This window comes from Engystomops pustulosus, chromosome 6 (assembly GCF_040894005.1).
Source record: "Engystomops pustulosus chromosome 6, aEngPut4.maternal, whole genome shotgun sequence".
NCBI classification, from domain to species: Eukaryota; Metazoa; Chordata; class Amphibia; order Anura; family Leptodactylidae; genus Engystomops; species Engystomops pustulosus.
The window spans coordinates 47,466,203-47,478,932 of NC_092416.1; the positions used below are offsets into that span (position 1 = coordinate 47,466,203).

General features: G+C 39.7%; 1 protein-coding gene across 15 annotated transcripts in view; it reads right to left on the minus strand.

Moving 5' to 3' along the window:
- PLCH2 (phospholipase C eta 2) overlaps positions 1 to 12,730 on the minus strand; it is a 483,181-nt gene that overhangs the window by 148,747 nt on the left and 321,704 nt on the right. The window contains exon 1 of one of the 15 annotated variants that reach the window (XM_072155950.1): positions 10,602 to 11,347. The exons of 13 other annotated variants lie outside the window; for them this stretch is intronic. In XM_072155950.1, coding sequence (XP_072012051.1) covers positions 10,602 to 10,722 — 121 coding nt within the window. In that variant the 5' untranslated portion in view covers positions 10,723 to 11,347. Of the gene's footprint in view, positions 1 to 10,309; positions 10,354 to 10,601; positions 11,348 to 12,730 lie in introns of those variants that run through there. One more of the 15 variants, XM_072155955.1, reaches the window with a different exon arrangement.

The following is a 12,730-nucleotide window of genomic DNA, read 5'->3' on the forward strand; positions in this document are numbered from 1 at the left end:
TAGCATGTTTTGGCGATCTAATCATCATGTGTGTTATAACTTGATAACTTATTTAAAACAGTTAAAAAAAATAATGCAATACAGACATTTGCCCATAGCCATAGGCACAAAATCACTCAACATTTGCAACACTTATAATTACTGGAAAATACATTTCACCAAATCCAGCTTGAACATTTCTCATTTAGAATGTAGATTATTCCTACACAATGCTAAATGGTTCCAGGAAAAGCCTGTCCCTTGAGGAAAGATTCTCAGTTAATTCCTCATCTTCCTACACAATGAGGCTCCCTGATAAGAAACTGCTTTTAGTGTAAAGTCGATGCATAGCTCCACTCAAATAGTTAGCAAGTGTAAAGTGAATATTAGATGGCACAAAAGGCAATAATGGCTTCTGAATGATCACATAGTAAAACAATCAAAACAGGGCTGGATAGAAAAGCACTTAAAGTCCATATGATCTATTATATAAGCCTTCTCCATCTATGCCGACACACAGGGTACATCACTCATCATACAGAATAGTGAGGTTTGTACACTGATCATCTTTACATTAATCATAGATTGTTAAATGCGTTTTGTATTCACCGTGGGGCATAATAGTTACCAATACTTGGAATTCCTAACTCAAAATACTAGCAGAACGGTGCAGGTATTATATGTGAATCTACCCATTACCCATATACATTAGCCAAGAGGCAAAGGAGGCCCTGCGTCAACGATTCAGAAGGCGATAATAGGATAGCACGAATACGTTTCTCGTTTTGAATCGAGCTCCATATGTTTGATTGAATTACAGGCGGTCCCCTACTTAAGGACACCCGACTTACAGACAACCCATAGTTACAGACGGACCCCTCTGCCCACTGTGACCTCTGGTGAAGCTCTCTGGATGCTTTACTATAGTCCCAGACTGCAATGATCAGCTGTAAGATGTCTGTAATGAAGATTTATCGATAATTCTTGGTCCAATTACACCAAAAATTTTGAAACTCCAATTGTCACTGGGGCAAAAGAAAAAAAATTGTCTAGAACTTCCATTATAAAATATACAGTTTCAACTTACATACAAATTCAACTTAAGAACAATCCTCCAGACCCTATCTTGTATGTAACCCGGGGGCTGCCTGTACTTACAACCTGGATGGTTGGAAGCGGTGATTTATGTTATATAGTTGGAGCATGTACAACTGCATTTAACTAGGACTGTAAAAATGTAAATATACCTAGATAGGTCATCCATAATCCCCAATGTATAGACTACTTAACATGAGGATAATATCTACTGCAATATGAACAGGCAGTTCCAGTAGTCTTAAAGGAAATCTACCACATGGATGCAGTGCTTCTAAACCAAGCACACTTACATTTTGGCGTTTGCCTCCTGATACGGAATCCATTCTTCTTTTAGCTTAGTTTTTGAGAAAACCATCTTTAAGAAATATGCAAATGAGCCTCCAGTGCTCCTGGATACATCACAGAAGCCTCTTCGGGCTCCACCATCTGCTAATTATTCACGTCTCCACTCGGCATTTCTGCCCTCCTCCTCCCTTAGCAGACATACAGCGAAATGGAGGCATGAATAATAAGAGCCAGAAGAGGCTTCTGTGATGTAGCCAGGCACCTCTGAAGCTCATTTGCATATTTTTAAAATTTTTCTAAAAATTTTTCTAAAAAACTAAGCTATAAGAAGCAAAAAAAAGAATGGATCCTGTTTCAGGAGGCACATCCCAGCATGTAAGTGCGCTTGTTTAAGAACTCTAAATTTATGTTGTAGATTTCCTTTAAGTACGGCTCCGTAAATCAGCAATATGGAGAAGTTTTGAAGCTAGGGTAACATGGGGTGGTTGGGTAACACTGCAAACCATTGTTTTCAAGGATGAGGAATAATATATTTTATTTTATGATCCAGTATGCAAGACTATAAGAAGTGTAGGTGTTTTGTTGCAGGAACAGAAATTTACAATAAAGGTTTAATTTACTTCACGTTTACAGAGCAGTTTACAGCCTTAAACATTACAGAAAAATAAGTAGCATCTGCTCCAGTAACACAGCAGTCTCCAACCACAGGGGCCTCTCTACGCCCTATCCATGCAGTCTCCTGTGATCTGTAGCATAGCAGCACTCACATCTATAGCTTCACGGCTCTTGAATTGCACCCTTGCTACATTTTCTGTGCAAATTGCTATGTAACAGTTTGTGGAAACACTATTCTGTAACACCATGGCGAGCTGGAAAACTACAATATTTTTTTACAAATTATATTATTTTCAAATTGGATTGGTTGTGTGAATCCTGGTTAAAAAAAGGGTAGTTACAGGGCCGCATCTGCCATAAGGCGAGATGAAAATCTCGCCTCAGGCGGCAGAATGCGGGTCCCTGTAAAGGGCGGCGAAATTTGCCGCTCTAAAGTGGGCGATTCGGGCGTCCATTAACGCCCGAATCGCCCACCAGCTAAATAAATCGCACCTGTCTCTTTAAGACACAGGCGCGATTTATATGCGGAGCGAAGCAGCGCCTTTCCGGCAGCTGCGTCGCTCCGTTCTAAGCAGTGACACAGGCGTCATGACGTCACGCGCCTGTGTCACTGTGCGGAGCCGCGGCTCACAGGAGAGCTGCGTGAAGACCGGAGCCGTGCGCCGAGGGAGCAGCTGCCTGCAGGTGAGTATGATTTTATTATTTTTCATGTACTTTAATTAAATGTGGGGAGGTTTCATGTTATACTGGGAGGGGGGGTACTATATAGGGCTAGAAAACGTTTAATACGACGCTATAGATATCATATGGGGACATAATTATTTTATACTAGGGGAGGGGGGGGCAAAATATATTATTTGGGGCCATAATTATTTTATACTAGGGGGGGGGATGCTACATATATTATTTGGGGCCATAATTATTTTATACTAGGGGGTGGGGGATGCTACATATATTATTTGGGGCCATAATTATTTTATACTAGGGGGGGGGATGCTATATTTTATTTGGGGATTTGGGGCTATAATTATTTTATACTGGAGGGGGGATGCTATATATATATATTATATGGTGCCATAATTATTTTATACTGGGGGGGGATGCTATATATTATATATCACTATAACACTAAGCTGGGGGGGCTGTATATGGGATACAGTATATTACTAAGCTAGGGGGGCTGTATATCGGGTACAGTATATTACTAAGCTGGGGGGGCTGTATATCGGGTACAGTATATTACTAAGCTGGGGGGGCTGTATATCGGGTACAGTATATTACTAAGCTGGGGGGGGGCTGTATATGGGATACAGTATATTACTAAGCTGGGAGGGAACTGTATATGTGGGGCAAGATTTTATTTAAGCTGTAGGGGATCTGTATATAGGAACTGTATATAATATAATTGGGGGGTGAATAACGAGGCCTTTAAATATATGAGAGCAGGGATATAGATATATATATATTCATTAGGGGGTGCTATATATTTATTAGTTATAGGATACAGATTACTTTGCATCATGTAAACCAAATGTTGGGGGGGGGTCTGTAATAATAAATTGGGGGTGTTGTATATTGATTGGTGCTTAGCATGCTATAATTCCAGTAGACTAATATATATATGAAGGGATGTGTTATATGTGGGGAGAGTGCGATCAGTTGTGTTGTGAGGGGTATATATTATTTAGGAGCACAGTGTGTTATCCAGGAGACTTCATACTGTAAGTGACTGTGGTACTTTTAGGGATGCCGGGTGGAGATGCTGCACGGAGCTGAAGATACCCGGCCGTGAATTCAGCAGTGATACGTCATGGATTGGAGAACCCGGAATAAAGTCCTCCTGATGGAAGAGATTGTCATGTATAAGGTACTAGATGCCACTAATGCCTCTCAGATACTGTAGTCAGTCACACAGAGTCAGGGAGCTGTCTGTAGGGTTGTTAATTGTTAGTAAAGTTTAAGGATTTACCTAACAGGGAGCGGGGGGGGGGGGGCAGCATTTTAATATTCGCCTCAGGCAGCAAATATGCTAGAATTGGCCTTGGGTAGTTATACCACAAACTACAGGTAGGGTGTGAGATGTCTTTCTAGAATTTTGTGTGAAATCTCATCCGTTAATCTCCTCCAAAGTCTTATGAAAATGAGCAGAGAAGAGTCAATTTTGCCTGAGATGAGTCAAGTTGGCGACAGGGGGGATGGTCATCAGACACCCTGATCTTTGATTCTGTAGAGGCTAGAAACATGCTTCTGGTGTGGTATTAATGCTAATAATCTCAGCTTTCAGATTGCATCAGACTTATGTTTGTGATCTATAGAACCAGAGATACGGAAAGTTTGTTGGAAATGAGATCAACTTTAAGACATAGATGGGAACTACTACTTTATTATCTATTTATTGCATTAGTATTTCAGTTATGTGGCCAAGGTCAATTCCCAGACACACAAAAGGAAAACTGGAGCAGTAGAAATTCTGATATCGACCAAACTACTGGGACTGTTTGTTTTGGAGGTTTATGTTAAAAGAAAGGCAGGAATTTTGAAGCCGCTTCTGATGTACACAATCAAAGGTGAATACTGGTGTCCTCTTTAGGATTTCTTTTCCTCCCTACACATTTGGAAAGTAAAAATGTGGCAGATGAATGATCGCTAAACAGGAACAAGCTGCTGAGGCTACAAAGATGGAAAAAGCCTGGGAGGGGGCAGTCGATTCCGGCAGAATAATATACTTTATGAAATAAAAGTGATATCATTTATTGATTTAGATTTCAGATGGTTTATTGTAAAAAGTTCTGCCCGGGTGATGGAAGATACATCAAGCAGCGATCCCCAAAGGAACAAATTACAGAGGGGAAGAAAAAAAACAACCTTGAACATCAGATCACAAAAGTCTCTGAAAAGTCCTATCTTTTGCCTGTGTAATACTTAGAGATCACAAAGTTTCCAGGGAATGATAGGAACATATATTTACTGCACACATTAAATATGTCCATGAAATATACTTATTCAGTTCACCATACACACAGAACTGGTAACCAAGGCAAAGCGCTTAGTCTTTCAATGCCCCAAAGAACAAAAGGTCCACAATCTATGAAGGTTTTAGTAAAGAAGGTTTATTATTGAAACTTTCACATTCGGAAAAATCCATTAAGTTCTTGGTGTCCTACCGGTATTCCTGTATAAAAAGAAGAACGATGTCTGTACATGTATTTAGTATATTATTTGTGTCTGAAAAACCATCTAGATATAGGGTCTAAAACACAGAAGCAGATTCATCTTCCTGCAGAGCTGTTCACAGAGGAACAGAACAAATAGACAGATAAAATCATTTCTGGTTCTTACTGCGTAACATCCAGATACTTTAAAAAATAGATGGAAAATTCTTTTGATGTAACACTTGGAAAAAACATTTTCCACACTCATTCACCCTTCATCTGCCTAAAAGACTTCTTTGTAAAATACTAACTTGGTTCTATATTTCTCATTCTCTGTGCGCGGTTATCAATTCCATGATGCTTCAGCACAGGTTCACATGGGCAGCTTGAGTACAATACCCCTTCTAATAGTAAGTAATATGGTCTATAATCAATGAATAAACAAATTAGAAGTAACTAGTCAGGAATTCTGAGCTATTAATATAAGTGTGTGCCAGGAGCCCTCTATAGAACATAATGGGGCAGAGTTATCAATTTGTTTGTGACGTAATTCTGTCGTAATTTGCACCAAAACACTTAAATGCTTTGGAGACATTTATCAGGGCTTTAAACGTTAGTTTTATTAAGAGTGTGTTCTCAGAATAGATAGGAAAGTCTGTTGGGTGAAAAAAATATGCAAATGCTCTAGAATTTTGTGGTAGATATCACAAAAAACGGTGCAGCATTAGGCAATAATAACATTTCGTTTTTTGTGATACTTTTAACAAGATACTTGCATCAAGAGGTGTCTCCCACCTGCTTAGTGATGCATATGCTCAGAGGAGACCATAGGAGCCTGAGCCTAAATGCAAACCTACTGCGGTCTCCATGGAGCATATACTCGGGGAGGTCCCCAGTGATGTCACTGTTCATACAAGGACAGTTATGTTACTTGGGGAACACCAAGAACAGCGATTGGCTGCTGCCAATATTTCCTCCTCCTCCTGCTTTCAGGAACAGGACGACGTAACCCACTGCTGTAAGAGTATGTTGCCCAATTTGCCAAATGCATCCTTAAAACCAGAGTAAGCTCCAGGTTTCCGTAGGTCCCTGGATGACAGAGCGTCAATAGGCCACTTTGTTTTAGGTTCTAAATTTTAATGCCAGCCTGTGAGTTTACTGTACTCTCCTGTTCTTTGAAATCTTCTCTAGTTTATCATACCAAACAGCTCCCTGCAAGAGTATTTTACATAAAAGTCCCACTCATCCCCTATGGATTCATTAGATACAGTCCCCCTCATCCCCATAAATTCCTTAGGTAAAGCCTTATGTGCCCCCCCAAGCAGCTCTGGGCCCCCGGGAACTCGCCCAGGTGTGCCAAGCGCTGGCACCGGCCCTGCTTACAACAGAGGAGAGACGTGATCTGAACCTTAACTTAGGGTGGTTTCACAAGAACGTGTGCAGCCGGTGTATACGTGCCATATGGTGGCACGATCCCACTGCTACACAACAGGGCAGTGGACAGGAGTACCTGCATTATATGCAAATGTAATGCTGGACGTTAGAGCCCCAAGGCCAAGTTCAGTGTTACTTTGCACTGCCGGCTTGATTTGGCGAGTGTTCACCTTTTAAATTTGGTTTCATCTGCAGATATTTTTGTTGTGAGATATTAGAAGTCCCCATTCATTGGCTTTATTGTGAATTGCAGCCTACCATAGGTGTTCCCTTGATGTAATAATTTTCTTTAGAAATCTTTCTTTAGAAAGTAATGGAAACCACATCTCTACACTGGGGTAATATTTTAGGTAAATATTACATTTTTAATTTAAACTATACAGCCCAATAACCTGCAGCTCCCTACCAGCTGAGGAAATCGCACCGTGGTGAAAATTTTACTCCCTACATCAATTTCAATCAGACGCTACTTTTTTGCTGACAGCCTGTTATTCCCCCCCACAAATTGAAATATAATCGAGTGCATCTTGGGCACTTCCAAAATATTTTGAGACATTTTTCATTTCCTTCTGTTCTTTAGATTTAATCTCCAAGGCACCTGGATATAATTTTGCTCGTTGTTTGGTTTTCTATACAATATTGAACTGTTGATATGATGGATCAGTACACAGATGCAATTATGTCTTACACCAAGGAGCCACAACCTGGATATTTATGCACCGCAGCAAACTCAGAAAAATAATGATAGCATTCCTGGGTTCAGCTGATCAAAACAGAAGCAGGACATTAGTCTGGAGAAGGCAGCATCCACATATAGCCATAGGATTTACCACACAAATATAAGTCTACCTCATTGCTGAGGTACTATTGACGTAAAAACAAAATTTGTGATTGTTTTAGATAAAATCAAAAGTAAAAGGGTTGTGCTCAGCCTATGAAAAATGGACCATCCTCTGCCCAGATGTCACAGACCGGGCACAGTGCCACGGACGGGACTCCCGTGCTTCACAGTGATGTATGATACAAGGAGTCCCCTCTTCCCTGCAAAACAACAGCGCTAAACTATAATGATTAAAGGGGGACTCCATGTATCATCTATCACCATGAGGCAAGTATTTCCATACCAGGCACTGAGCTCGATTTGAGAAATCCAGACCAGTGTCTTCACTGTACAGTCATGTGTATTTCCACACAATAGATGTAGCAGTTATAAATTTGTCATTTAGTGGGGTGGTGCCGAAATTACAGCTTTGTGTCTAAGCAGATAGGTGCCTTATTATAGAGGGCCCCACCACTAGAACCATTCCACTTCAATTTACAAATTTATGATCCTTTTAAGGGACTGAATAAAACAGCAGAGATTTGCGCTGGTCCGATTTAGCTCCATACAGATGGAATAGAGCAGCAAAGTGCATGCATGACCAAGGCTTTATAAAATCATAGGGCAAATGTCTCCCTAACCTTGTAATCAGTGGGGTCCTAGTATTGTAAGCAGACTTTTATGCACTCTGTGAATAAGGTGATCATTGTTATGTTGGCACAAATCGTTTAGCATTACTGTATGACCGTGCATCACTTTATGCCGCATTAAGGTTTTGTATAGGACTACCACCAATGTCAAAAGGTCATTATCCAGGATCAAAGGTCTGAAAAGTCATTCATGGCTTCAGAAATCAGAAAATTAAATAACTTCGAAAGAATTTATGATTATGTACAAACTACTGTTAGATAGAATGTAAAACTACTTTTAGCTTTGCTGCAGTTCTCATATTCAAAGTATTTCATCAATTTAGAAAAAAAACTTATTACAGAGTAGCTGGTTTATTAGTGATGTCTTCACCATCAGGAGGCCAATCAACAGGAATGTTGAAAAGGTTGCATTGACAAGACAAAAAAAAAAAAAGGAAAAAAGAACAACAGTCACATTGCTAGCCCGAGACCACCATTATGACAAATTGAGCAGGACCAAATTGAGTGGGACCAGTTGGAGATGGCAGAACCTCATTTGTTCACTTAACCCCATTATCAGTACAGATTGTATTTGTAGTACCATAAAAAAAAAAAAAAAAAAAAAAAAAAAAATAAAACAATAAAATTACTATATACACACGTTGGTGTGGAGTTTGTCCCATAGAATATGTAAACATGATAGGAGTCCAGGACCAGAGATGGCATTCATGGTACCAATATAATGAAATCACTAGCAGAGAATTAAAAGTTTTCCCGATCCCCTTCATGCAAGTACCACCAGCCACAGAGACGGCAGTAGCTCACCAAACATATTTACTAACAATACGACCCCTCACCAGTAAAACAAGTCACCAGATTTTCTGCTACTCAGAATCTGTTTGATATCAAAGGTTTTTATATCTTTGATCCTTAATAAATTATAAACTTGAGTATAGGCTGATCCAAATATAAGACGAGGTACCTAATTTTACCACAAAAAAACTGGGAAAACCTATTGACTCAAGTATAAGCCAAGTGTGGGAAATGCATTGGTCACAGCCTCCCCCCAGTATAAAGCCAGCCCATGCCCCCTGCCCCATAGTAAATAGCCAGCCCATGCCCCCATAGTAAATAGCCAGCCCATGCCCCCATAGTAAATAGCCAGCCCATGCCCCCATAGTAAATAGCCAGCCCATGCCCCCATAGTAAATAGCCAGCCCATGCCCCCATAGTAAATAGCCAGCCCATGCCCCCATAGTAAATAGCCAGCCCATGCCCCCATATTATATAGCCAGCCCATGCCCCCATATTATATAGCCAGCCCATGCCCCCATATTATATAGCCAGCCCATGCCCCCATATTATATAGCAAGCCAATTACCAACGCATTACAGCTGATCATTGTAGCCTGGGACTAAAGTAAAGCATCCAGAGCTTCCCCAGAGGTCACAGTGGACAGAGAGGTCCGTATGTAACTAGGGGTTGTCTGCAAGTCAGGTGTCCTTAAATTGGGGACCACTAGTATTTTATTTCATGATTTCCGCTCCACATATTGCTAAAATGTACAAATATGTAGAAATTTTTTAGAAAACACCTAGCAGGAAGTGATAATTCACCGAACATCTGCAATACCGCTGAATATCTACCTGCAGAACCACATGACACTAGAATCAAATGTACATTGACATTCAATGGTTGTATTCCCTTAAGGCACAGTCAAATGAGAGCAGAGTAGTGACAAGCTGGGGCGGATTATACCAATATTATCTGGTCTCATCTGTGCACATGATAATTTTAAAGCCATTATCTTAGATTGCATATTTCACTTAGGAGGTTTACACTACATTGTCCACATTCTCCAACAGATAACAACATCACCTTCAATCACTCGAGCGTGAGCAGAGGTAAGCGAGATATGTTTATTTTTATCAATGAAGCCAGCAAAAAAAAACAAAAAACGAACAGACGTCAGCAATTCTCGTTGGATTAAATTGCCAATCACAACACAAACCTTTAACCTTCATACTATAGAAGACGACGTAAACAGGAGGTACAAGTTGTTAAGAATTGCGGATCACCTAGGCTTTGATGGACACATAGGCTATACATGATCCCTCATACTGTCCCAACTCACAATACTTTTGAATCTAGGTATCAAAGGTCTCTAATACCTTTGTATTAGGCATATTGTAGACATTGGATGCAGCATCTTCCCTCATCTTATACATATATAATAAGTTTCGACATGAAACCCGATTCTATTTAATCGTTAGAAGTTTTACTTATCAAATTCCTACCTATTGTTGCCTTGAGAAGCTGCCTCATCGCTGCCATCATTGAAGTAAGTTTATGTGTACTGTGAGATTTGAGAACCTTGAGATTAGTCAAGACGCATCAAAGGAACAGTCGGAAAATACATAAATACCCCAGACTGATTCTTGAGTTTTCATTACTGAGGCTTAAAAGTCTATAGTAATCTCATTCTTAATACAGAGCTCTACAGAGAAGATGAAAAACCACACTAAAAACCTGTATATATGCTACAATATAAAAACTAACATACACCAAGCATAAAATCCTTCATCTTACCAATCTGTCCAATTTTTATATCCGGTGGAGCAACAATACTTCCCCCAATCCACAAAAATTCCTGAGCCAGCCAAGAGATTCCCGATTTCCTTTGTTGCAAAGGTGGTTTTGAAGATTCCATCTTTAAAAGTTGTAGACGCTAACAATTCGCCCTAGAAATATATCTTGCAGCTAACAGGCTGACACTCACTGATGGAAAACTCCATATGGGTGCAAATATATTGACTACTATATGCAATGTCTTCAGTGTTTCAAGAGTATAAACTGCGCAAAACAATATCATATCCATATATGCTATAATGACATGTTTGGCTCAAGTTCATCATCCAAACTGGTTCCGCTTGTAGATGCGAAAATGAAAACATCCGAAAACCTTACAAAAAAAGGTACAAGCAAAAAAGTTATGGAAGCTTGTAGTACCAAGTCCTGAAGACTGAAGAGTTGCAAGAGTCTACTCATTGTTCTTAGGCAGGATCCATCGTAATTCCATCAGGTGGTCAAAATCTTCGAGTTATGAAATCTCACCAAAAATAGTTAAATATTCAATCTTCTCTAAAATTACAATTCTGTTACTCTTCGAGTCCCTCATTAAGAAACTTGATAAGTCCCAGACTCCATGGTAGTTCTTCTGAAAAAGGTTCTGAAGGCCCAGATAGAGTCTAACCAGAACAGTGCTGAATTCATTCTCAACACACTTGCTTAAAACACACAGACCAACACACTGCATCACATTCAAGTGGATTTCTAAATCTGTCACAAGCAATAATCCCGAGACAAAGTCTCTGCTCTATCTAGTCAGAGGATTACCATCCTACGAAAGGCAATGAGAAAAAAAAATACACCAGTTAAAATGACTCACTTTCCCAGAGGTATGGCCTACAAGAAAGAACGAGTTAGCACAAGAAGTTAACTATTTCTGGTGATGGTGTCATCTATCCCAAGAGGAATGAAAATGCTCAAGACATTCCAAATGGAAACTCAATTAGTAGGGTTCTCAGGAGAGTCTATGAATGGATTGAGTCACAATTATACCATCTTGTGTTGCATTGTGTTTTACATGACTAAAAGAGTTGACCACGAGCAGGTGTTCTTTCATTCGAAATTAACTACTGGATTATCTCGTGGTAGATATTACTGATGGGTTGAAAATATCGGGAAGGTGTTTGGGTCAACTTGGGCTCAACAAGGGCTTGTCCATAAATTCCAAAAGCCTGAACGTATACTCAGAGGTCAACATTTCATTGTAAAATTTAATAAGTCAAAAAATTTACCAAATTTCTCACAGTAGCAAATGGATCAGTTGCATCTTTAGTATATATATTATATGTTTACATCACCCATTAGGCCACAAGAATAATTTTGATTCAGTTTGACAACTTTAAAAGGGATCTACCAAACTTCAATTATTATAATCTGCTGGCAACGTATCGTAATGTACTATGATTTCAAAAATAATTTCTGAGATATTCTGATTTTACTCCATATGCTAATGAGGCAGTCAAATCACTCGGGATGAGTCCTTAGACCTAGATCACTACCATCTGATAAGCAGCAGATTTACCTTGTGAGAAGCATGGGGCAACACCAGACAAAAAGTGACGCAATTTAGTCAGAAAAAAACACTGTCCTGGGTGCCAAGGATGCAACCTTAGCACACAACCTGCCCCATTAACATATGAATTAAAATGGGAGTTATTGTGGAAATGGCATAATAGAATAAAAAAAGGTATGTTGTATGTTATAACAGCTTCAGCAGATTAGAATACTTGGTTCAAGGTAGTAGACTCCCTTTAAGCCAAACCTTTGAAGCTTTCCTACCGTCCCCCCCCCCCCTCACCCCCCATTTATGAAAATAGCTTCAAAAGTAACTTAAATGTATGCAGGTTATCTTCATGCATCACATGTCTTATTCTCATAAGCTGTGTGGATGTATTAGTTGAAGGTGTCATCTAACATTTGGAAACCACCTGTTGGTACTATGTGATTTTAGATGTACCTGCAGCTCTTTGCAAACCAAAAAAAAGAGAATACAGCCCTGCTATGTCTGCCGAGTAGACTATATATAACTGTTATTACTTGGGCCTATATTTTGCTGCTCAGGTGGTTTATTTATATTGCACAGGGTGTAA